Source organism: Ammospiza nelsoni, chromosome 5 (genome assembly GCF_027579445.1).
Source record: "Ammospiza nelsoni isolate bAmmNel1 chromosome 5, bAmmNel1.pri, whole genome shotgun sequence".
NCBI lineage: Eukaryota > Metazoa > Chordata > Aves > Passeriformes > Passerellidae > Ammospiza > Ammospiza nelsoni.
The window spans coordinates 39,180,104-39,206,792 of NC_080637.1; the positions used below are offsets into that span (position 1 = coordinate 39,180,104).

Sequence of the window (26,689 nt, forward strand, 5' to 3'; positions counted from 1 at the left end):
TCCAATGCATAATGCTTTACATAGAGTATTCCACTAAAACTGGATGGAAAAATGTGGGTGTGCACCATTGTCACTGGTTACAACCACACAAATGCAAATCATTCCAAAATACCTGATGAGGGGCAGGTAGATGTGCTTATTTTTTCTGAGAGCTGGGGGGTGGACAAGTCATGGCTTGGACTTGATAAGACCAATGAAGTTAAAATTGACTCTAGTTGTTTTTTCCTTATATGACAGCCAAGATACCTTGAACCTGTTGACAAATGTAGTCAGTATGTATGTGTGAATACGGCTTGGATGTTATACAATCTTTCAAGGAACTGCCCTAAGGATGTGCAGAAGCCAGATTGTGGTTTTCGAGGAATGCCTGTTCAAGTTAACACTGACAGCTGTTGTCCAGAATGGCAATGTCCCTGTAAGTCTCTCTTTTATTTTTAAATAAAATATGGTGCCTTGATCTGTAAATGTCAAGTAATAGGTTAAAGGGTTATTACAATGGGAATATGAGGTTAAATATTGGAATTAATTAATAAGAGCTATTCATCAGCAAGGCACAATGAAATATACTGAACATTTTGGTACCTTTGAATTGGTATCCTGGAGAATGAAAATATTTTTCTTTTTAATGGAAACAGTGAAATGACATCTCCAGCATGAACACCAGTATTTTTCAGCTAAGACTTTTCAGAATTTTTCTCAGTAGAAATATTAGGATTTAAACATTTTATGAAGAAAAATAAATTAAATACAAGCTTTTCTGAAAGACAGAACCCCATATTTCGTTTATCTCTAATTGCAGTTTTTATTCATGCTTAGACACTGCAGAAACTGGCGGATGAGCCTTCCAAGGGAAAAAAAAGGCTAAAGAGAAGTCATATTGAAAACCTTGCAGAATCAATGAAATCAATATTGCACTTTATAATTTTTTCAAGATAAGGCAGATAAGTTCCTTGTCAGTATCTCAAAAATAGATATATATTTATGCATATATTTTTATCTCACATTGTGCAGATTCATTAACCTGGCCTGTAAAACATTGATTTAAGTAAAAATTGTCACCAATTTAAAAAATTTTCCATACCCTGGGCACACTGAAGCAGCTTAAGGCATTTCCACTGAGTAAACTAAACACTTAATTAGGCTTATGGCTCAGTATCTTGTCTGCAGAACAAGGGCATCTGTCTATCTATCTATGAATGTATGTGCAAAAGCAAATAATGCTAGAACCGAAAGTTTTTAGAAATACTCTGTATTCAGTTTTGTGGTAACCTCATTAAATGACAGTTCTTTTTTAGGTCAGTGTTCTGTACTGTCAGAACTGAGCGTTATTACATTTGATGGAAACAACATAGCCCTCTGTAATATGGCTTCCTATGTTTTAGTCAAGTTACCAGGAGAAATTATTGTTGCTCACATTGAAAAATGTCCTGCTAATCAGGTAAGGTTCTTGCATTCATGCAATAATTATAATTGTTCCTTGAATTTCTTTGTGTTACAGGTTTGAAATTATGCAAAAATACGTCAATTAAAACTTATAAAGAAAAGCCACACTCAGTTAAATACCAAGTTATTTAATTTTCAAGAAGCATGCTTAATAATTCTGTCTAGATAAAAGAATTTTATATTGACTTAAATAGTAATTTTTATGTTCTAAGGAAATTTAAATGTAGATTCCTTTTGAATTATCAGAGGTGATGTAACTTCTCAATGCATGTCTCCTTTCAGGAGGAAATAGTTAAAGGCAACAGTCTTCCCTTATTTTAGATGTTTTCTATTAAATTGCTCTCATTTCCTGGTTGCAATCTAGAGGTGGGAATGCAGAACACATGCAGATGAGCTTTAGAAGTCTGCAGTTTTAGTTCTAACTTTAGTTTTATAAGAAATGTAATTTGAAAGAACTTTTCTGCATATGCACTAAATTAGCTGAAAAGTGTGTATTTTTTATTATTTATAATAAAATATATTAGTTTAATTATTTAGCTGATTTGTAGAAGAACATTAAAGACAAAGAAAAAGGTAATTTATTTTTGTAAATAAAAATGCTGCTGATTATTATTGAACTTCTAATTTATTTTTAATATTTTCCAGAGTGCAAATTCAATAAGAAAACTAGTAAGTACTTGCTTATTTAGCTGATTTTAAAATGCATTAATATAAAACATAGTTAATTAATATAGAAAATTCCAATAGCACTGCTACAGAATTAGAAAAATAATAATAACTAAATTTTATTTTCACTTTTCTTTCAAGGTGCCACCTGCAAACACTTCAGGACTCTGTTTTAAGAAATTAAATGTCACAACGCACACTTGTCAAATACTTATCAATCGTTTAGCAAGAAAAGTAAGTATCTATCAGCAGTGTGTGTATGCTTAAAAAATAGCTGGAAAGCTCTTCTGTTGTAGAATGTGATAACTCAGATTTAAAATAAAACACTACAGGATTAGGATTACTTTTTTAGATTAGATTCCCGATAATTCATGGTGTACCAGCGGCAAAACAATTTACATTTCTGGTACCATGCTTCACTTAAATGTCATTTTTGCATGTCACTTTAAAGCTCTTCTGAGATTTTAATGAAGCTACAAAAGCAGTTATGCCTGAGACTATATTTCCAGAAACCCTAGAACCCTAGAGGTGATAAATACTTAAGCTACTTTCCTTGCTAGTCAGTAACAAGTCACAACAGATGACTTTCAATAATTGGAATGAGGTTTTCTTTCATCATATGATATGTGATAAATAAGATTTATTCTTTCACTAATTACAAAAGATTTTTTTTTCCTCATGCCTACTTCATTTGCAGTTTTTGGAAGTGGCAGGAGTGTTAAGCTCTCTAAGCACCGTGACTGTTTTATGTGGGAGAGGCTGTGAAAATAGTATTTTGTTATAAAATGGAAATACATATAAAATACATCATTGCAATCTGGCTTTATCTCTAAAATGTGTTTGGTTTCTTTTAGGTAGTTGTAGATTCTGAAATTCAACCATTACCATTTTCAAGAGAAGGACTGAATGTTCAGGATACTGGTGCAATGTATGTGGTTAATACCCCAGGTGGGATTAGCATCAAGTGGGCTCACGTTACAGGCATCATAGATATACAGTATGGATTGCACCCTAACACAACGAGGAAGACAGAAGGACTTTGTGGTGAGGCCATGGTGGCAATTTTTTCTTATTCAATAACTTCCCAATTGAAATTTGCAACTCCCCTTTGTGTCTGTGACCAGGTGTCCCTATAGCTCTTGATGTGACCCTCATTAACTATGCTGACAATCCTATGTGAGAGCCTGAGAAATACTATTAATTAATTAATAATAAATTAATCTTCTGTTTGAAAGCACTGTGTGCTAATAAAGTACTTTCCAGAACAAGTAGTGATCAGCACATTGTATCCAAATAACCTTAAAAAAATTACTGGTTTCTTTTACTTATTTTTGCCTGTTTTAAGAGTTTTGCTGAAGCCAAATAAATAAAAAGACAACTTTTAGTGAAGAAGTGGATGCTAAAGAAATTCAGGTAGTGATAGTATATTTCAGTGAATATGGAGACAAGTCTGATGTTAGCAGTGGCAGCTTATTGCTATGAAAATACTGACAAAAGTTGTACCTTGGGAAGGGTCCAAGTCTTGTGAGGACAGTAAATTAAGAATCTGATTTTGGACCTCTTGAGGCTGAGTCTAAGGTCCAAAACTGTGCTGGGGTGTCTCAGTCTTGAATTACAATCATAGCAAATGTAGTATGTTTCAAGCTTCCCTGAAGCCTTTTTATCACTTTGCCAGGAGAAATAATATGGAAAAGTATAAGGAAGTATATAAAAGAAGGAATAATATGAAAAAGTACAAGTAAATATATAAAAGTATAAGGTGATTAAAAATTAATTTTATAATAAATTTTCATTTTGTAGTGGTTTGTAATTTTACAAACCCTTCATATTAAAAAGGGAAATTAACTTCTTATAATCTTTTAAACTGCTTTTAGTTTTAAAAGCGAGCAAAGCAATTCAGATATGCTTTAAGCATAAGCATAAACAAACCAAGACTTTAAAATCAATTGCTGTCTTCTGCTTGAACAAAGGGAAACTTCTCCTAAATCTACTGAGAGAAGGTCAAGGCTGGCCCTGCATCTTTTCCCAGTATCATGCCATCTTCTCTATGCATTCTGAACGAATGGGACAAGACGAGAGCAAATGTCGAAAGAATTATAGAATAGTTCCTCTTTGTGTCATGAGAAGACAAAAAGAGGAAGGCTATGCAGACAAATCCAAACTTAGCTTAAAATACTGTTTTACTACCTGATATTTTGCAGTAAAGTTGGAAGTTTTCTTTAGTGCTTCTTTCCTGTCCTCTACTGTTTGTCCCTGTCTGGGATTCTGCAATCCTCTTCCTCTCATACCAGAAAAAGCTGTGGGACTGTGTGGTAAATTAGCTTTATTTTTAAAGCTATATTGATTCTGCAGTTCTGCAGCATGGCCTTACAAGCTCTACTGCCAGCAGTTTGTGATTTGCAGCAAGAAGCAGAAGAGCTAAGAATACAGGAAAGTGGTGCTACTGTAAACCACTTGTTATTTAAGTGCCATCTTCGGTATTTCTCTATGCTGTCTGAAAGAATAATAGCCTGCCACACCAAGCTAGTCCAGTTCTAACAAAGGACCCTGGAGAGCATCAGACTGCAGGGCTGGAAACAGGAGGGCAAGGTCTTAGGGTATGTTTAACAGTGCAGAAGGAAAGTGGAAACAAAAGAGGAACTTTGCCTGATCAGTTCCTGAGATGTAAAACTAGTATGAAGATTAAATTTTGGCATTACTCACTTGTAATATGCTTAAAGAGATCATGTATTTTAATTTATGTATCAATAGAATAATGAATTCAGGTAGACAATGAATGTTGGGATGTTGGAGGTCGACAGACACCAGCTGTAAATCACTACTGGGGAGATGTAGATCCCTAGTGAGTTGCAGCCTGTATGGGGAAGCAGAGAACAAGGTGTTAAGTGCAGGTTGGGGCTGAATACCACAGGTGTGCGTCAAGTCCGTTATTAGAAAAGACAAGTCAGGTAAGGCGTGTGGCGGCTCTCCCTTCTCTCCTCCCTCCCCACTGGATGTTAATATGCCCGCCACACTTTTGTCCACGCGCAGAGAGGGACTGCGCTCTAATTCTAGTTTTTTTGCTCCCTCTCTTTTTCTTCCCTCCTCTTCCTATACTCCATATAATCTTGACGCATAGGACACTGGGGCATCCAGTGCCCTACCTTGCCACAAAGGTGACAAGGGTGAGTCGCCACTGTTCTTCTGCCAGACCCTGGTGTCATTGGTCCGGCAGTGGCGGCAGCTTCGGCTTCAGGGTCTTCAGGCATTGGGAACTCCGCGAAGGCTACGGACGCTCTCTTAGGGCGCGCTTTCGGGTCTTGTAGTGGAACCTCCCTGGCGCACACTTCAATAATTTGCTCCACTGTTGGCCGGGGGTTTCGAGGGAGAGTTCGGATGGCCTGCCTACACGCCGTGTTGGCGTTGTAGTAGGCCATCTGTCTCAACATCTCCTCTCTCTCCCTCTGCCCCGGAACCTGCGCCTCGACGAATCTGTACAACCTTTCCATGAACGCCAGGTAAGTTTCCTGCGTGCCCTGCCTGATGTCTTCCTCTTCCGTGTGGGAGGTGGTTGTTTCTAGTTTGTAAAAAGCGTGTTCCGCAGCCTTCCCTGTTTCAACTAGCTGTACAGTAAACAATGCCTTGGCCTGAGCTGCTCCGCTTGCCCACTGCCCGGTGCCCACTAGATGGTCTTCTGAGATCACCAAGCCCTCGGTGTCATGAGATGTGGAGTGATTCCCCCAAAGTATTGGGAGAACCTCCACAATCTCCCTCCTCCATTCTCCCACCCAGACCCTGAATTCCATCAGGCCTAAAAGGCTGGAGAAGAAAGCCCTCAGTTCCGCGGGCACCAGATCTCCCTGTGCAAGGACCGGCCGAAGGAGCCCCCGGAAATATTCAGATTCCCGGGAGTACTCCCTCTGGGCCTTGCACAGTTCCTTGATCCGGGCCTGGGTGATAGCCACCCATTGGGCCTGAGCACTCCCCTCCCCGCTGAGGTGGTAAGTGACCAGGGCGGCTTCCAATAAAGGCACCTGTCCCAGCTTCCGGTCATCCACTTCCCCCCCCCCCCCTCCCCCCGGAACACGAAGCGTGGGAACCGGAAGGGGGAGCGTGGGAACCAGAATTGGAGGAGGTTGAGGCGGGGCTTGGTCTCTGGGTGGGGCACCAGCAGGGGCGTGGTGACTCATTTTTCTCCACCTCCAAGGTGGAGTTAGGAGGTGGAGTGGAATAAGGAGGTGGGACATGGGAGGAGTCGATGGAGGGTGGAACTGTGGGTGGGGCGAGGGGAGGAGCTGAGGGAGGAACCAAGAGTGGAGAAAAGGGTAGAACAGAGGGAGGAACCGAGAGTGGAACTATGGGAAAAGAGGACGGGTCATGGGAAAGGAAGCGTTTGGCTTTAGGGAGAAAGGGATTCAGGGTAGAAGAAGGAGCAAAGGCGGGAAAGACCATGCGGTCTCTGCCATTTTGGACTCCTTGGGAGCCATCTTGAGGAACTTCAGTAAACCTTACAACTTTAGGGTTTACAACCGGGGACTTGGGGAGAGGAGGTACAGGAGGATCGGGAAGAGAGCTCTGAAGAGCTTGGCCAGGGCTCTTCGGAGGGGGAGGCCAAGCCAGTTGTGAGGGAGCAGGGGCAGGGTGGACCCCCTGCTTCTTGCTGGCCTTAAGGATCCCTCGAGAGGGCTCCTGCCGAAGGGAAGAGGGAGAGGAATGGGGGGTAGGAACACACGAACCAGGAGAACTGGGGAGCAAACCGAAACGAGATGGGCTTTTCCTCAAATTCCCAGGTGGGCGCAGTGTGGTTAGCACTTTGCCCACCCAATACGCCACAGTAGATAAATGTGTCTCCCCGGAATTGACTTCACTATCTAATTTTGCCACAACGGCTGCCCAAAACTGTGACTCTTTTACAAGTACTGGGGTGACTTCAGGAAAATGCGAAAAAGTCCACTTAACCAACAACTTTAATTCTTTCTTGGGGGCAGCAAACCCTCCCCCAAGCAATAAACCTTTAATAACATAAAAAACTCCTTTCTGGAATTTGCTCAGACCAGCACCCATGGTTACTCCTAAGGTACCTCAAAGCAAGGTTGCCTTAGGAGGAGCAAAAACCCTTGATGGAAACTCAACCCGCCCAAGGGGAACGAGAACTAAAACAAGAAGACACACCGCCGGACCCCTGCTCCCCCCGCTGTCCCCAAGTCTGGGGTTTCAACAAGGGGAAATAAAGGACTTTTGGGTGGTGGGATCTGGCCCCAAGTCTGGGGATACAGACCTCACAGGGAAGAGAAAGCAAAAAACGATAGGGGGTGAGGACTGTCCCTGGAAGACCTGGGTATCAGCCCTCAAAGGAAAAAGGGTTGGGAGCGGTCCCCAAAGCAGGGCATGAACTCCTAGGGGAAGTTAAAAAGACAGGGGGGAAGCCCTGAGAGTCCTCAGCTCAGGGCCAGGGCTTACCTGCTCCAGCGGCGTTGCCAACGAAAACTCGGGGGGGTGGTCACAGTTGCAGAAGCCCTCCTTAGATGCCTGGAGTTGTGGCTTCTGGTCTCCTAGGAGTGCTACCCCTAGAACGGGGTCTGCTACTACCAGGAGTAGCTGGCAGCCAAAAGGATTTGTAAATCTGGTCCGTGGGGTCCAGTGACCTGGCGTCCAGACGTCCAGCAGTCCACTCAGGGCCCCGCGTTGGGCGCCAACTTGCAGCGAGGGTGTATCTGGCCTGGAATGGTCAGTGTCCGGCTAGCAGTGGGCAGGCCAACACCCTGCTGCAATTCAGTGCCACCCTGCTGCAATTCAGTGCGAGCACCCCTTGGTGTCTGAGGGCCTCGGGCTGTGCTCGCACTATGGACCGGTCTCACCACCAGTGCAACTGCAAAGAAGGAGCTGGACTCTCGATGGGGTTAAGACCGGTTTAATGAATGAGCCAAGATGACATTCAAGGAGAGGCCCCGGGGAAGGATCCGAAGGAAGAACCCCAAGGAGAGACCAAGAAATGGGGGTGAAACGAGGTTATAAAGGGGGTGGGTGTACCAAGGAGGGGTTTACATTGAACCAATCAGGAAGGGTGGAGGGATGAACTTAACATAATTGACATAAAAGGGAAACCAATAAATACAAAGTAAAGGAGGGGCCCCGGGACCACAGCCAACCACAACCCCCAGAGAGGAGAAGATTCTGGAAAGTTGGGAGGAGTGGGGGGTGATTGACTGGGCTCAGGGAGGAGAGAGAGTCTACAAATAAGGGAATAAGGGGGAGGAGGAATTATATAACTCAACTGAAAACTTATGCCAATGGCGGGAAAACTGGGGAGGGCAGAACCATTTGCAAACATAGCGGGGAACAATACAAAATGGGAGAGCTATACAATAAACTTAACAAACACACTACTACAGTTTTTTTACAGTGGCTTTGTATTAATAACTTCAGTAAGAACAATATTTTCTCTAGATAATGCAATTTGTTCATCAAAAGATTCTTTTAATAACTTCTTTCATTTAGAATGTTCAATTAAATCTCAATACAGTGTGAAATCATTGGTGATGAGCAATTTATCTCAAAACCATCTACTATTACTGCCAAGGAGCTGACTGCCATTCAGTAGAATGAGATCAGAATCTAGCACCATGTCAGTGAATTTGATACACTCAACAGCACATTTTGGTAGCAGTTTTTCTCAAAAGTTAATTGTTGTGAAAGGTAAAATGAGTTCTACTTGTTTTAGCAAGCCATTGAGCTGAGAACGAAAATCACAAGCAGGAGGTTGGAACTACAGTGGACATACAGCTCCTTTAATTTATTTACTCAGGTGACTGAGTTTCACAGGTCACCTGGTGCAGTGTTGATCATAATTGATCAGGTAGTTTTTCTTTCCAGAATGAAGGAATGTTTGTGAATTTTTGAATACGATGCTCTGTCCCCAGGGGTGTGTAATGGAGATCCTAGTGATGACCTGAAAATGCAAAACATGACCATAATTACAAATATGGAGGAAATTGAAATGTTCATTAAGAGCTGGGAAATTGAGAAATCACTTGATGTAACAACTAGGAGGCCAGTAAGAAACTGTACTGAAGATAACTGCACATACTGTATGGAACTGTTAAACAGAAGCATTTTCATCCCTTGTCATAAGAAAGTGAGTATGAGGATCAGAAAAACTGCAGGACCAACTCATGTAATAGCTGTATAATTAAGAAAAGAGTGACTGGTACATGCACATTTTTAATGTTTTGCTTATTTTTATAATTTTACAGTGGAATGGGTCCATTGAAATGCCATGTTGTCCATTGAAAACACACATTTATTTTGATCCCTGTGCTATTATGCTGTTTTTTGAAATTACTTAATGGGCATTTTTCAAAGGGGACACACTGGATTATCATGTCAAGATAAACATGTTCTAGAGATGTTATTTTTATTAAATGCTTGATGAGGATCACTAAAAAAGCCTCATGCTTCTGCTCCGCACAACAGGAATTCATGCAGTTGCAGACTTATTGGACTAAAGAAATTTCCAGTTAAAATATTTTGACATAGCCAATATTATGTTGAAAATTTTGTAGCATTTCTTACAGAAATAATTAGAATTTACTTCTACAAATTGTACTTTCTAATGGGGATCTAGCTATAACATGCAGCTATAGAGATGAGTAGACCTCTATAGGTCACTAGAGGTTGGTAGTGCAGCACATCTGCTTTCCAGAACAGCAAATGAGGAAGCCCCAAATCTCTGAGGTATAACTGACTTTTCCAACTTAATTTAAAATAAAAATGATTAATTACTCAAGGAGCCCTTTCTTTCTGAGAGATAGATGTGTAAAATAGGTTATCAGGTCCTACAGGCACAGAAACAGAGTAAGAGGTAATTCATTCACAGCAGGATTGTACTGAAGGCATAGAAGCAATGTTTAGCTGAGATTGTTCAATTTTAGTTGACAGGGCTATGCTGAAAAGCTCTTCAAAGTAATGATCAGTACTTTTTTATGCTGATCAGTAGAGAGAGAATGCAATCCTAATGAGATTGTCACATAAAAAATCTCACTACATCTGGCAGTTTAAGTTTTGCAGAATGAGTGTTCTGACAAAAAAGATATTTTTAAATTTAGACACTGTTAGTGATTTTTTCCCTTGGGGCTGTATTACTTATCTTAATTGCTGATTTATTTTAGTTACAGGAAGTCCTTATAATTGTTAATTCCCAATTTCAATATATTCCTAGGTGTCACCACAGGAATTTTGTGAGAAGATGTGGATCAACAGTACTAATTTTTGGAACTATGAGTGTGATGCACTTTCTGCATATGTGGCTTTATGCAACAAGCACAACATCTGCATTAAATGGAGGACACCTAATTACTGTTGTAAGCAGATAGCCATATTCTGTACGCTTATGTGGCTTTAGTGACGAGGTCTTCTAGTGATAAGTTAAAATTATATTTCTTTCTATTATTCTTGTAAGTAAAATCTCATTTTATCACAGTGTTGGTAAATCAGGGTACAAGTTCTTAGGATGAGAATATATCATTTAGTCATTAATTAATTTTAATCTCTATTGAATTTGTTGCTTACCTAAAGTACTGTTTAAAGTACAAATGTGTGCTTTCTGTGCTCACTTGTTATTACAACCTGTTTAACCAATGAAATGCTGAAAGGATACAGAAACACTCAATATCCTTTCTTAATTCCTTGCAGCACTGAGCTGCCCTGAGGGCAAGGAATACCAGCCTTGTGTGCAACCCTGTGAAGCCAAGACGTGCTTGAATAAATGGTTCTATGAGGATTCTCCCTGTTCCTATTTAAGGGAAGATTGTGTGTGTAAAAACGGCACCATTCTGCATAGAACAGACTCAGACCTCTGTATACCAGAAGAAAAATGTAGTAAGTACAGTAGGACAGAGTAGTTTTGCACTTATGATCATATTAACCACAGTTATATTAACAGTTCATGGTAAGAGAGAAGCTTAAGTTCTGTGTCAATCCCCAGTAAATGTGAATCTGGTAAAGGACCCTTCAACAGAGCCTAACATTTCTCAAGCTACAGCAGTTTGTGCTTTCAGTTAACTTGGCTTTAAGAGCTGGTGCTGATGTGCCTCTGCTGGGGGAAAAGTGATGGCCATTCTTCTATAGCTCCCAGGCTTTCCTCCCTTGGGAACTTAGGAAGGAATAACATGGGCAGGTTCTGTCCCTTGCCCTCACCCATTTTCACCCATAGAAAAGCATTTGTTCCTTTGGGGCTTTTAAGGTCATCATCCTTTCTTGGACTCTTATCGTAATGCTCCACAGCCATAGTTTTTTATGCAATAATTTTATGCAAGTCACAGCTGCTTGCAGGAAATGGGAGCTGTCTGCTTGTTGAAGGGATAGAAAGGGTTCTTCTTCTCTTCCAGCATGTACAGATAATAAAGGACAACCTCGCTCTGCTGGGGAGATCTGGAATGGGTCCATGAGAGGGTGCTGCATGTACAGCTGTTTAGAAAATGGAAGCATTATTGCTGTAGAACCTGAGTGCAGTGAGGATCCACCACCAGTCTGTGAAAGAGAAGGGGAAGTTCTACTCCATGTCATTGAAGAGAGAGCTTGCTGTCCCAAGAAAGTTTGTGGTATGTACCAAACTTGTTCTCTGTAACAGAAGTATAAAATAAGTGCTTCACATTCACAGGCAGATGACAAACTTAAGATTCAAGGTAACATTTTTTAGAATTAATTTTCAAGTACTTGTGGCTGGTTAGGCCAGAAATTGAGGCTTCTATTCATTATAAGAATTATTCACTGAAATTTTTTCTTAGAAGTCCACCAGTTCAACAAAACTTCTGTTAAAAATATTTTTAAAGCTCTTGCATAGAATTTAATAATAAATTGATTTATATTCAGTGATAGAAGTATCTTGGTATTTGGGGACGTCATGAGAGATTGCTTGCTTCTCTTTCTAGTACTTTGGTGTGATGAGCAGTGTCTGATCTATTGCTGTTTCCCAGAAGATTTTTTCTGGGACCTGATCACTGAATACTAATATTCTGCCTAGCCATGGTTGTTAAGAAAAAGAATAAGCTTATTGCTCCTAAAATACTAAGAAAAATATACTAATTTCTTCATAACATATTCAAGGAAAATGAGAACATATGGTCCAGCTGATGTGGTGCTTTTGCTTAATTAGATGCCTGTAACCAATGCTGTATTGTCAATTTGCTCAAGGAATATCAGTGGGACATTATAGCTGGCTTCATGCACAGGGAGCAGAGCAAGTAACTACCAGTTTGGAGAGGGATATAACTGCTTGCTTGGGTTGAGCACAAAAATCTACATGATGGTATGGAGTGAACTTTAAGCTGACTTGGGCTGCTCTTGTTTTGTGGATCTCTGCATTAGATGGTATAAATAGCCTGAACTATAGGACTTGCACTAGTATCTGTCTAAAGACATCAAAATTGTTTTTTATCCCACAGAATGTAACATGTCATTGTGTGATGCCATTATTCCAACATGCAAACCCAATGAAAAATTAGTGGCAGGCTACCACCCCCTGTCCTGCTGCCCACAGTACCGATGTGGTAAGGGAAATACAAAACCACAGTCAGTGGAAAGTTTTCCATACATGTATTATATGTTGGAAGAAAATTTGCATTACAAGTTGTCTTGGTTGTTAACAGAATGGGACTCTGTAAATAGCACCAGGCAATGATGTGTGTTTTTTTAAACATTCTCTAGTATTTTTTTGTCTTTGTGTTTTGTGTTACATCTTATTTACAGTAAATTTGGGGTATTTTATTTTAATTAGCATATGAAGAATATATTTTTTTATCTTTTTCATATTGTTTCAGTGACTTCTTTTAAAACAATGTTTGTTTCACATCCTACAGAATGTGATCCTTCAGTTTGTTTCAATGCCTCGCAGCCTGACTGCAGAGAAGATCAGTTTATTGTTGAGGCAAAACAGGAGGACCCCTGTTGTTTCTCTCATCTCTGTGGTAAGATGCCTCAAATATTTTTATGGAGAGCTAAAGAATATCAAATATTTACAAAACCAGACTATAATTCTAAAATAACCCAAGGCAGGAATTCTTGGAGTGAGACTTCACACAGATCTGGTGGACTGGAGGATCATTATTCTTGGGTTTGGGGATCTTTTTTTTCCAACACAATTTTGAACATCATATTTGAACTTTGTTTAGCTTTAATATCCATAAAATGCTTAAAAGTTCTATTATCTGAGTAACAAATGCAGTATTACTTTTCATATAGTCAATTAGATGGAATTCATATGTGCTAACTTTTTACTATTTTAAACTTTGTACATGTCTGGTTTTTGGTTTTTTTTTTTTTTTATTTAGTGTGTGAATCCTGTATTGAACCTGTTCCCTTGTGTAGTGAAGGGGAAATTCTCACTGTAGACCTTAATACCATACACTACTGCTGTCCTCATTACTACTGCGGTGAGTGTAACTGCTGAGAGTTTGATACATCACCAAATTCAGTAAAAAAGACAGTGCATGGCTCTGCAGGGATTTGTTTAGGTTTGGCAATTAGAGTGGGCTTCCGGTACAGACTGAGGGGTCAAAATGAGAGTGTAGAGGTACGTAATTTGACACAAAGTTCTTGGTATGCCCAGTGGTGGTCTAACAAACCTCATCAGTGGAGTCTGGAGACTCAGACTGAGACTCAGTTATTCAGTTCACCAGACAGAAATATGGTTGTCTTCACAGTGATTTAAATACCAATATATTAATCTGGCCCTGAATCCCATCCTTGGAGTACAAATACACAGTTTTTCACATATTATAACACATTTAATAAAACAGCTTCCACGCTGGTTTTCCTCTGTTGTACAAGTCACTAATGTTTAGGCAGTTTCTTTGCACTTTTAGCTCCTAGGGGAAGGAGTAGACCAAGGATTTCAAATACTGCTGGGTTGACTACTCTTCAAACAATGAGCAGGCACAAGAAAAATATTTGCAGTGTAACTTGGTCCTTTTCCTAGTCTCATAAAACATATAAATTGTGCAATACATTTTTAAGTAACATCTAAAAGTACAGCTGCTTAATTTAGATTAACTTTCATCCTATTGCAGTTTTCAGGCTAATTTCACATAATTAAATTGACTTCCACTAAGTTTGGAGTTTAGCAATTTTTACTTTGGTTGTTTCTGTATTTTGGTCCTTTCCTTTTCCTAGCAGTTTTACCCAGGTGAAATTTTCTGCAAAGACCTTTTGGCATTGTTTTGTTCCCACTTCTGGCCGGGAGAAAATTAGATCTTAGTGCTTGCCAGTAAGCTGCTTCTGATAAGGGAGGCAATATTTTCTTATTAGCATCTTACAGCAGTTGCTCCCTGTTATCTTACAGAAGTGCACTTACAGTATATATCAAGTCTATGTTTCCCAAATATTATGATTTTAGATGTCTTTGGTAGTGGTTGTTTTCTTGAGTAACTCTGAAGTAGGAAGAATATTAAATGATTCCTGTTTGATGTTCTCTGAAAATTTAAACATGTTCTAAGACAACTAAAATCACTTTTGAAAATTTTTGTTTCATTTTTCATTCCAAGTATAGTTCAGATACTTAAGAAACACAATAACTTTTATATAAAATAAAATTATTTTAAAAATAGTTTATCGAAAGTAATGTAAGCTGGAAAATATGAAGGGAAGTTGAATGAGTTCTTATATGTCTTTCTCCCTCATTTAGTTTGTGACGAAAATCTTTGTTCTGAGCCTCCTATGATTTGCACAGATGACATGACACCTGTGAAGGAAAAAATACTCGGGCAATGTTGTCCAGAATGGCACTGTGGTAATTATAGCTTTATTCTTTAGTCACAACTCTTAATCAAAGCTAACAGTTAGCTAATTGATTAACACAGATTTCTTTCTCTCCTCAGAATGTAGTTGTGAAAATGCTACCATGCTGACCTGTAAATTGGTACGTGATGTCTTTTAAATACTGTTAGTAATGGTGTTGAGCTGTCTTACTCTTCTCTTTTACACTCCTTGTTTCAGTTGTAAAGAGTAACAGGGACAGGGTGGGATTGCCCTGCAGTCCCAGCTCAAGCATGTAATTCCAAGTGTCTGCACAGCGTTGTCAACCGTTCCTTGGAGAAATTTCACTTTGTGTGCTGTAAGGTGGAAAAAGAAAAAAAGCTACTGTAATTTTATCCTGTTCAGTGTTGACATGAAACAATATGCTAGTAAGGCTTTCCACATAAATAATTCACATTTTAAAATAATTAATGAGGTATGAGCTATATGATTATATGTATCATCTGAAGAAATGTGTAATTTTGTTAATAATTTATGCTTTTGATTAAAATTATTTCATGCTGTTTAATTTTGCTGATATGAGCAGTCATGAATACTTTGCTCCTCATGTAGTTTTTCATAATAGGGATGTGATCTGGAAAAAAAAATGTGACTGTATGTTCAAATTCCCATTAATGCTATAGTGACCATATTTTCCTTATCCAATACCTGAAGTTTTGTTCCTCATGTGAAGACAGCATAACATAAAGTGTATTAAGGAATTTTAGATTTAAATAGCTTTCACCTATCTTTTGAAAGAAAATCCTTAGGAGGCAATCTTTTGCTAATATACTCATTATAGAAATAATTTTGTGTCTCAGGAAAAAAATGCTGTTTATTGACTCTGCTATTCTATGTACCCCTACAGAAAATGATGTTTTCTGCTTTAAGAGATAAATACACTGAATAACTCTCAATATGCTACTGTTCTTTAATACATGGCAATTTTCCTCTTTTATGAAACCAGGGGTGGAAGTAATGAAAGTAATATTTTACATTTTTAGAGAAAAAATGTCTGTGTAGCACTACATTTAATTGTGCATGACTTTGCAAACTTTTATCTTTCTGTACACAGGGAGAAGTTAAAAAAATAGATAGCAGTGTTTCCAGTGCTTGTGGATGCACTCACTATATTTGTGGTAACTTTTTATATTCCTCATAATTGTGTTTTATTTTTTAGCTAAAAGTGTGTGCAAAGAAAGCAGAACTAAGGTCATTGTCACCTTCTCAAATGTAAACACTCTTTTATCTTAATTTGATGTGTGTCTCTGTAGTTATGCAATGATACTTTATTTTCTGAATATGGTGCTTTGCCTGCTATGCCATCCATTTTGTGCCTGCTCTGGCAGAATGTGGGAGTGCTGTAGAACTGCCCATGCTTTCAGAGTCAGGTACAGTCTCTCTGGTGAGAGACAAGAAGGAAACAGGCTGTGAACAGTAGCTGAGTGTGAGCAGGGCAGCTGCTCCTAGTCTGCTTTCAACACAAATGAGAAAAAATCTTGCCCAGAGCAACAGACTTGTTCAGCCAGCACAAGAGGTAGCCAGCTCAAGATCAGAGCTCTGCTCCCTTCGCTCACTCAGCTACCCATGTACAGCAGATTTCATTTGCACTCTGCATGGGGGTGCAGAGGCAAGCTGCAGTCCTGGCAGCAGCCCAGGCTGAACTGCCTCCAAGAGCCAAGCACATATTTACAGTACAGCTTGAACAGATTACTGGACCACAGGTATTTGCTGAGTGGTTTAATTGGCAGAAGGGCCACATTGTGTGATGTGCAGAATAGCTCAATGTTAAATATTAGAATACTTTTAAAATAAGAACAACAGACATTTTACTTCTGTAGTAGGAACACTATCAGTTTTAGGCAGTTTTGCATTTTGAAGCATTTTCTAAAACTGAATTATCATTCCTCCCCATCTTGTTTGGTAACTAAAACCACAAACCAATCTAGTCTAAAAGATAGAATACTTTTGCAGTGAATAGGAATTTGCCCTACTTCTGTCGTACCAGTGCTTCTGTTAATTTGTTTAAAGATTATTTCCCCCCCCCCCCCCCCCCCCCCGTTAACATCTATTTCTTTTGGTTTTAGAGAAGGATGATGTGTGCATCTTCCAAGAGGTCACAGTACTGAATCCTGGGCAGTCAGTGATTCAGTACTTGGATGGAGACCTTTGTTACACTGTACAGTGTTTACAAGAAAAAGATCAGAAGACAGGCTACAATGCCATGCATTTCACAATGATGAACTGCTCCCAGCAATGTGAAGCTGTGAGTATTCTTAAAATGCAGGAATTATGCAATTTGTGAACACAACTGCACAACTAGGATAAAAATTGTAGTGAAGACTTTTGCTAGTCCTGTTTACTCAGCAAGAATTGAGAATTTAGCAGTGATGATGTGTATCATGTGTCTGCACAATTATTTTGAGAGGCAGTTTCTAGCAGCCTATGTAAACAAATCTGTCTTAACTGTCCATCCATCCATCCATCCATCCATCCATCCATCCATCCATCCATCCATCCATCCATCCATTGTTTTCCTTGGTGCTTTTATTTTCAGAAATCAAAGAATTTTCATATAATGTATGTTTAAAAAGTACTAGCTTGTCTATTTCCTTTCATTTCTTTCCAGCATCAAGTATATATTCCTTCCTTCAGTCACGATACATGTTGTGGTATGTGTCAAAATGTGTCCTGCTCTTTTCATACAGAGAATGGAACACTGATTTTGTATGAGGTAAGTGCCTCTGAACAGAGATAAGAAGTAACTGTAATGATACAATAGACAGGAGTCTGACAGGCATTTCTAAGTTAACTCATGCAGTCATTCTTGCTTCATCTTCTCCTTACTGCGAATTACATGCTTAGACTATTTCTGGTGTATGATTGGAACCTGCCATTTCACACATGTAAATATCTCATAGCTTTTAATATTTCCTGCAAAGATCTGCAAATGTCATCATTTACTTAAGGCTGGATATGCTCTAACTGCAGAATTGTGACTCTATATTAGGTATTGCTATTTAGAGGTGTTGAGAGCTTCTAAGTCTACATCAGGACTTCTATGTACCCCTCTTCCGAGGGCCACTCTTCTCTTTCTGCTGGTTACTACAAAAAGGAGAAGTGCAAATTGAGGTTTTGGGGTTCAGGGTCTTGGTGGTGTGTGGGATCTCAGCACCTCAGGATGGAGGTGCAGAGAGGCCGAGACCACCCTTGGGGGGCTCGGGAATCCTGGAATGTTGCCAGAAGTGTCTGGTGGCAGGATTTTGATCCTACACAGGAGATGAGACCTGTATGAGGACTGGGAGGATTCCACTGGGTGAATGGTGAAGGGATAAGTTAGTTAAAGTGTAAAACACAGGGTTTAGGATTTTGGTACAGGGGGGTCTAGAGAAGTAAGATGGAGGAATTGGGGCGTGTCCTGTCCTTCTTCTTCTTCTTCTTGGCCTCCATCTTCTGTGGTGATGGTGGCACTTTGGGATTGGTCATTACTAAAAGTGCACCGGTTAATAAGGGTAGAAGGTATTGGAGTAAAATGATAAATATTGTACACGTAACTTTGGGTATAAAGATAAGCGACCGCCCGGGGGCTTGAGAGTGTGCCCATGGCTGACTTGCTGTGCAGACCTCTGTCGGGCTGAAAGAAAATCTTTTAGATAAACAATTAATAAACACCGAGACCGAGACAAGATCAGAAGTCTCTCCTCGTCCTTTGAAGCGTCGGCTCTCCAAGGCCATCCCTGAGAATTCCCTGGACCTACAAGCCTAAACAGCCGAGAAACCGAGCAAATGTCATCCCTGAGCTATCTCAGGACATAAATCAGCCGGACGTAAATCAGCAGCAAAGAAACAAAGAAGAACGCTGGAAAATTTACAGTGGTGTGCTCCAGCATCCGCATGCACAGAAATTTAGATGTGGCCATGACTTGGTTCATAATTCCAATTGATTTCAGAGCAAAAGAAATGACTGAACTGGCACAAAGTCCTTTCATTCTGCAGTAGGGCACCCATGCTCAGCAGCATGCTCAGCATGGGCAGTAGAGCCATGGCTCCAGGGAGGAGTAGCCTCTTGTAATTAGAGGATGGTCTTTCCTTTTGCCACCTACTCGTGGTCTGCAGCAGACTTTCCACTCCAGTGGATGCTACAGCATGAGGGCACTGCTTTTATAGACATTTCAGGTTGGAAATAAAGCTGAAGTGTTTTGGTTTTCCTAACAACAGCTTTGTTTTGTATATTCAGGAAGGAAGCACCTGGACCTCCAACTGCACCAACTACAAATGTGTTAAGACTGCTGCAGGGGTTATTGCACTGGGATCAAGTGTTGTCTGCCCCCCATTTAATGACACTGAGTGTACAAAGGTTTGTACTTTGAGTAAGGTAAGTGACAATAATTGCTCCAGAGTTTGACTTACACGCCAAAATTCAGGCAAACTTCATGCACTTTCTTTAAATTAAAAAAGTGGTAAGTAAAAACATGTAAATGAGCAATTTGCAGTCATTTCCTATACTCCTGTTTTCTTTCCAACTGACAAATTATCTGTGAGGAGTGTAAAAGTTTGGCCTGAGTATTGTTGATGACTGCTTTTAGAACTGGAATCATGCTTGACATACCACTATAAAAAGTGGTAATCGCTATGTCTTGCCTTATTTTGGAATAATACTTTGCCAAGTTCATAGAACACACACAATAAATAAATCAGATCTATAAATAAAAAAAAAATGCTCCATATAAATGTCAGCTATATTAAAAAACCCTTAAGTTGTGCAATGGTTAGGGAGATGACTGAGTATATATAAACTTTATTAGCTCTTAAACTAAAATTTGTGTAACCAAACAAAAAATATCCAGGGTATCTACCTACATCATATATTTTAAAATATTAAGGTGGCCTATCCATATCAACTGCTTTGAAGAACGTGTATTCTTCACAAAGGTTGTATATTTGTTTATGGTTTAATTTCTAATTTAATAATTCTCTAAATTTATAATGCCTGCCAAATTTTTCACTTGCAGTACATTTTATATTTAATATGAGCTACAAATAATAGTAAATATATATGTAGAAAGGATAAGTACCATGGTTGCCTTGGCTACAGATTATGCATTTCGTACTAGTCCTAATTATCCCTTCCATTTATTTAAAAAAGTTCTTATTTCTTCCAGTCCTGAAGAAAGTATTCTGTTTAAAAATAATGCCTGTACTACTTTGAGTTAATGCTTGAATTTCTTCCTTGGAACCATTCTGACACCATTCAGATCTATTAGGTTAAGATTTTAAAGAACAGAGCCCTAAAATTAACTTTCTGAATCAGTCTGACCTGTTTTTGAGAGACGCTGAGCATAGGCTGAGCATTAGCTGAGAAGAAAATTTTTCTCACAGGCAATTCAGGATAATTCAGGAATATCTGAGTTTAAGTGGTCTTTTAAGAAGTTCTTGAACAACATATTCAATGTAAGGAGGTAAAAAATATATGCTTGCATGAAAAGATAGAAGCTGAAAAATGTCTGTCTTTTGTCTCTTGTTATCCTAAGATAACATCAGCAAAAGATAGCATCTATTAATCTTCTGTAGTCTGCTTGATGTGCAGATCTGGGCTACTCACACGAATTTTTGAAACTATCCTTATAAATCTCCGTGGTGGGGAAATGGATGATAGTAGATTATATAAAAACATGCTTATAGAAACGAAATGATTTCTTCAAAAGAAACTAAATCAGATGTCAACTGAACACAATTGAAATTGTCATCATGATGAGCTCATTTTCAGTGTCAAAGGCACTAAATAATTCATGAAACAATCCTTCAGCTGATACATATCTGTGTAATTCTGTTGATTTCAGTGGCACTACTTTGTATTAGTTTGATGTCTTTAAAATGTGGAATATCTTGAGATACAATTTCCCTTTGCATTAGGTTCAGACTTTTTTGCTATATTCTTCTTTTATTTTCCTAGAATGGAGGAATTGTGCAGACGTATAATGATGGCTGCTGCAAGACCTGTAAGTGATGAAGGCTGCAATATGTGCTAGTTTAGCTTTGGTTTTGGAAGGCTTATTTTTTAACCTCTGTTGCTGGGACATAAAGAGGGAAAAAGCATGCAGTTCCCCCTGCAAATCTCATAAAATTGTTGTAGTTACCTAACAACTCTTAAGAGATCTTGCTTAATTTGGCTGCTGACTTGGTGATTTTTAACATTATTGTTCTGGAGTATAATCAAATCTCTCCAAATATAACCCATGGAAGATTAAAATTGTCTCAATTAAAACAATTAAAACATTCTCTTAAGTTGGCTCTCAAATAGTGCCTATATGATCTTCACCTTAAAAGACAAGAATTTTCCTCTTAAAAGTGATTCTTGATTCAATGATATTTTGCAATGCATCTTCAAACTTAGCAATTTATTCTGTATGCCTAATACATATTTTCTAGGTCCAAAATACTGAAATGTTTTTTCTTAAATCCAAAATGAGGAAAAATTAGAGAAATATTGATGATAGCAATGCTTATATAAAATCAGCCTTTTAATATCTGGTAATACATTAACATTTTCTGTGTGTAACTTTAAAATATGATTAAATGTGACTCAAAATGACATAAAGCTTTCACAATTTATGCAATTTTAAAAATAGATTGAGAACACACTGGTTTTCTCTGCAGTTTTGACTAGAATTAATTTTTATTATCTACTTATATAATTATGCATGCGTGTGTATGTATATATCTGTTTATGTTTTTTAAAAGTAATTCTGTAGAGCAGGGACATGTTCAGCATTACAGAAAATCTTAACCCTCTGTTTTGGCCTTTTTTGTGTTCAACATTAGAGTAAAAGCAAATTAGTCTTTGGAATTTTTGTATACAAACAATATTAATTAATATTATTGAATAGCTAGTTGCAGACTTATAACCATATATTGCACTGTTATTATGTAAAACTGAAGTGCAATATATTGAATATAAGTTGGAGAAATAGGGGAAGTAGTGATATTTATAAAATACAGAACAATGCCAAACTTCCAAGCTATGTGATTCTTAAAAAGGAAACTGCAAATATTGTTGTTCCATTGCAACCAAAACATGGAAAATTAAAGCTATTTTAATGCAACAGAATATGTTTTATTATCGAGAATCACCGTAGAGAAGTAACACACCAGAATTTTACTAAAATCTTACTAATCAATAATCTTTCTCTCATGAGATAAACTGTGTGGAAAAAAAAAATCTGCCCCCCTTACCCCCCAAAAAATTTGGTTGTCATTATTTAGAAAATTAGTCTTAAAAATTATTAAAATTATTGACTGCTGGTTCTCTGCTGACCAAGATTTATAATTTTGGCCATATTCTGTGGCCTCAGGAAAGGCATTGTTATACTTCAGAAATACTTGCTGAGGTGGCTGCTAAAACTGCCAGATATCATTCATACAATTATATGCTATTTTATTTTTATTTTTAACTAAAAGCATGTGCCCTGTGGGGAAGCAGTTAAGATAAGAGTACTTATGAATAGAGCTTGCAACACATTGGGATTTTAATGGGAGCAAATAACTTTTCTGAAAGAGCTTGATTTAATGCATGCAAAGCGAGTGCATATATTTAATTCTTACCTTGCCATAGACAGACTAATTCCAAAAGTTTGGTTTAAAAGTAAGCATTCCAGTTTTGTGTTAACCAGGAGAATAATAAAGTACAGGCCATCTTTAGTGAGACTTGAAGCAGCTGCAGAGTTTATAAATTGTAGAAGATTTACAGGAAAGCTCATCATCTTTTGCTAAAAGAAAAATTGCAGTTGGCAGTGTAAGAATTAATGAAGTACCATTTATACAGAAATGTTTTTATTTCATGAGAATCTTCTATTCCTAATGATTCTGCCAGGTTCTGGATTGGGTCTATTACCCTTTGCCATTAGTCCAGTAGTGCCTACTGATAGTATTAATTGTGAACCAGGTATTATTTTTAATAATGTATTTTCTTTCCTTTTTTTTTTTTTTTTTTTTTTAAATAATATAAGAACTGCTTGATATATGTGTCATAGCTGTCATCATTACTGGATATTACCATGCAGTTAATGGTTCTGGGCCTGATACTGAGAGATGCTGATCCTCTGCTGCCTTCCCAAATCAGTGATTTTCTAAAACCTGGTTAAGATTCACTGCTCAGCACCTGTCAGAATTAGGTTCATCCATTTCTGATATATGCTGTTGATGGTTATTTCTGCTGCTCATTGCTGAAACTGGTTTTATCACATGAACTTACTGTACAGGATAGTTTTAATAAGAAATGTTACTTTAAAAAAAATCATAATTTTGAATTCTGTTACCAAGAGATTCTGAATCTGATCCTAGGTCTCTAAATTTAATGATGGAAATCGTTTTGCCTTAAAATAGAGCAAGAATGTGTGTTATTGTGTGGTCTCACCTTTGCAGATATGGATTCATGCTGTGTTTCTTCTTTGTCACAAATAATGTATTTTACAGAGTTACAAAAATATTGAGGCCAGGGGTGGGGAGGGGGATACAACGCATACAATTGCAACTCCATGGCAATACACAGTTTTTATACCAGATGTTACAGAATGTTACAGAACTGTTGCAGTACACTCATAATTCTGTGCTTTTTAGGATAGATGAGTCACAAAAACTCCTTCCTCAAATAAGGAGTGAGTAAACAAAGCACATCTGATACTGAAATGCAGATCTTTACAGTTCAAGGCTGGAGAGAGCAGAGTATAGCAGCAGAGCTTTTGTAAGAGATCAGCACTTTGTATGCTGAAATGTTAGATATACATCTCTGTATGACTTGTAGCAGTACAAGGATTGCACTGTCTACACATAAGCTGGCAAACACTTTCAGATTGAAACATTACAGGAAATTTTTTAAGTGTTTCTGAGGAAGGAAAAGTGAGATGTTATAGTCTAACAACTTTTCTCCTGTAGTGATCTGCTCGTTCAGTAAGAGAATTTAGTTTGATTCTTTAAGGCACCTGTTAAAATCTAGCTGTACTCTGCAGCCAGCTTAATTTTCAGTACTTAATGGAGCTGTGGTTGCAGAATATTTTCGTTACTCAGAGATCATTTATCTTATAAAAGTGCTCTCAAGCTTCTGGGGAACAGAAGAGTTGCTTTTCTGTACACCCAACCTTGAAGGAAGGTCAAGAAAGTGCTGAATAGTGCTTATTATTTTATATACTGTTCGTCCAGAATGGTTACACAGCAAAACTACCAGATCATTTTGATGGGTGGTGGATAAGGAGATCTAAATAACTGCTGTTATACTGATAGTAATAATGGTCTGATACAGAGTGAAGCATGAAAAATTATATGTTTAATTGTTTCAGTATTGTATTATGACTTCGAATATGTTAAAAAATGGCTTTTCACTGTACAGTTTTATTTTTCAAAATAAAAAAACCCCAAAACCCTCCTATCAATATCTCCAGGACTGAATATAAAATTTCAGTATTTCCCTCATCCTAGACCTGTATGCTGACCTCATATGCTACATGTTTCAGCTCTGGTGATAAAAAGTGCACCATATTTAGCAAATAAATGCATGTCTTTCTTTCACAGCTTCATAAAAGGACATATTTCTCAAAATATATTTAAATAATATAATTACATTTAATTTTTAGTCATGAAAAATAGCATGAAGATTGTAATCACGTTCACACTTTCGCCTTCTTGGATGTTAAGTTTTGATAATTTTTTAAAAGGCGGGACCAAAATCCTATTTGCATTCAACATTCCAAATAAAACAGAATTAATTCTAATACTATTAAAAATGACTCAATACATTTTTTCTAATTGCATCTATTTCTCTTGTCATATGTTCAATCTAAAAATATATTCATAGTTTAATTGTTTATGGCTTATAGTTTTATAAACTATGAAGCATATTCATACTTTAAAAAATTTGTATAGCTTATTTGGGGCATTTGATGCTCACATGTGCCATTGAAAAAAATAGGTTATACTGCACAGCATCTATGTATTATTATATTATATTTAAAAAGAAAATTATGGAAATAACAATTTCTGTGTGTACATTATTGAAAACAAAGTGTAACTATTTAAATTATGTTAATATATTTAATTTTTTAAAGAAGCAAATACATTACAGAAGATATATTGATTCAGTATGCATTTTTTGTATTTTATCAGGCAAAAAGGAAGAAAGGATTTGCCAGAAAATGACAATTAGGACAACCATAAGAAAAAATGACTGTATAAGTCAAAGCCCGGTAAGCATAAAATTTCAATGCTGGGCCTATGGCATGAAAAGCCAAGCATTAGAAAGTTGGTTATGGCTAACAACAAGCAACAAAATGTGCTGCTTTCTCCTCAAAAGCAAACTTGATTCTAGGAATGTTATCCTACCATAAATGGAGTAAAACTAGGTGTTTCTATTACTGAGCCCTCCCACCTGGAGGAACACCTGGCTTCAGATGAAAAATACTGACTAAAATTACTTTAACTAATGGAGGCACTGAACTCCTTAGTGTGAAATAATATCCTGCTCTAAAAGAGGAGCAGAAATGTTCCAACTTAAAATGTGATGAAACTGCTGTATTCCTCTTTGAAGACCTTTATGCTCTCTGTCTTCCCTCACATTGCATAGGTTTCCATATCATAAATTCATAATGCCATTTATTTATGGGTCTGCTTAAGACACCTTATTTCTCAGCTTTGGTGTCGCCCCATCTACAGACCCTAGGAAATTTCTGAGCAGCAAATGTGCTTCTCATGTAGCACTTGAAAGGGCAGCAATTGACAAAGTATCTCAAGACTTCCAAAAATCTTCTGGCAAGATTCTGTTGGAGAATCTAAGCAGTCATTAGGGAAGAGGCAAAATGTCATCACATGTTAAAAGCCATCCTGATAGAAGGTCAGTGGTGACGTGTTCAGATTTTAATTGTAGGAATGCATTGTAGGTGTATTTATTTAGTTTTAGAAGGATTGATAATGAGGAAGTATAAATAGATGAAATTAGAGTAATTTGCCATAGTTAAGAGATGAGTCTGGAGAGTTTCAGTGTTACTTCAACAACCTAGGGTAAGAGACAGTAATACAACAAAATAAAGACATGGTATTGACTAAATAAAGAATATTAAAATGAAAGATTTAGTCAAGCCTCATAGGTTTTTTTAAGCTAGGTGAAAAGATCCTTGCCCTTTCATCCAGTTCTATGACAAGCTCTGCCTTCCTGCTGACAAAAAGGCTAAAATTATGGCATTTAGGCAAATAGATAGGCAGTGGAAACAAGCTCATTCTAGTGTCTTTTATGAATAAGTTCTGCAGTATGAGAGAGGGCTCTGTTCAGCTGCGGTCCCTCTACATTGCTGCAGAACTAAAGTGTTCAGAGAGGAGCAACAGGAATGTTGGCCAGGTCATGTCTTGAATGGTACATCAAATAAGGCCTTCCTTTTCATCTTTCTGTTGTAAACTTTTCTTTATTTCCTCCCTCTCTACCTTCCAAAAACACCTGCCACCATCCCACCTTTATTAGAGCCCCCTTTTCCCAGTATCTCCTTGTTCCCAATTTCCTTGGTGGCTGCATATCCTTCATACAGTCCAGGTTCCCTTACTCTTCCCACAGACGTACCTCCAGATTTTCATGTCCTCATGCCCTAAACTCCCTCTCCTCTCCAGCTCCCCCACTGGCACTCTTTTTCCATCATGTGATTTTGCCCTATCAAATGTTGGTATCTGCTGTGACTGACTGGAAACTGCATACGTGTTCTTGGCCAGACTACTGCTGTCAAACTTTGGATAGGGCTGAGCATGATTATGTTTTATAATTAATAACTGGGATTGCTAG

General features: G+C 38.1%; 1 protein-coding gene across 1 annotated transcript in view; it reads left to right on the top strand.

Moving 5' to 3' along the window:
• Positions 1-26,689, top strand: part of OTOGL (otogelin like) — a 91,602-nt gene that overhangs the window by 63,846 nt on the left and 1,067 nt on the right. The window contains exons 37-56 of the mRNA XM_059472559.1: positions 238-415; positions 1,296-1,438; positions 2,089-2,112; positions 2,251-2,343; positions 2,964-3,153; positions 9,009-9,223; positions 10,307-10,448; positions 10,780-10,965; positions 11,475-11,687; positions 12,531-12,635; positions 12,945-13,052; positions 13,416-13,517; positions 14,768-14,872; positions 14,961-15,001; positions 15,953-16,016; positions 16,965-17,143; positions 17,507-17,611; positions 19,115-19,234; positions 20,831-20,876; positions 25,033-25,112. Coding sequence (XP_059328542.1) covers positions 238-415; positions 1,296-1,438; positions 2,089-2,112; positions 2,251-2,343; positions 2,964-3,153; positions 9,009-9,223; positions 10,307-10,448; positions 10,780-10,965; positions 11,475-11,687; positions 12,531-12,635; positions 12,945-13,052; positions 13,416-13,517; positions 14,768-14,872; positions 14,961-15,001; positions 15,953-16,016; positions 16,965-17,143; positions 17,507-17,611; positions 19,115-19,234; positions 20,831-20,876; positions 25,033-25,112 — 2,439 coding nt within the window. The remainder of the gene's footprint in view (positions 1-237; positions 416-1,295; positions 1,439-2,088; positions 2,113-2,250; positions 2,344-2,963; positions 3,154-9,008; positions 9,224-10,306; positions 10,449-10,779; positions 10,966-11,474; positions 11,688-12,530; positions 12,636-12,944; positions 13,053-13,415; positions 13,518-14,767; positions 14,873-14,960; positions 15,002-15,952; positions 16,017-16,964; positions 17,144-17,506; positions 17,612-19,114; positions 19,235-20,830; positions 20,877-25,032; positions 25,113-26,689) is intronic.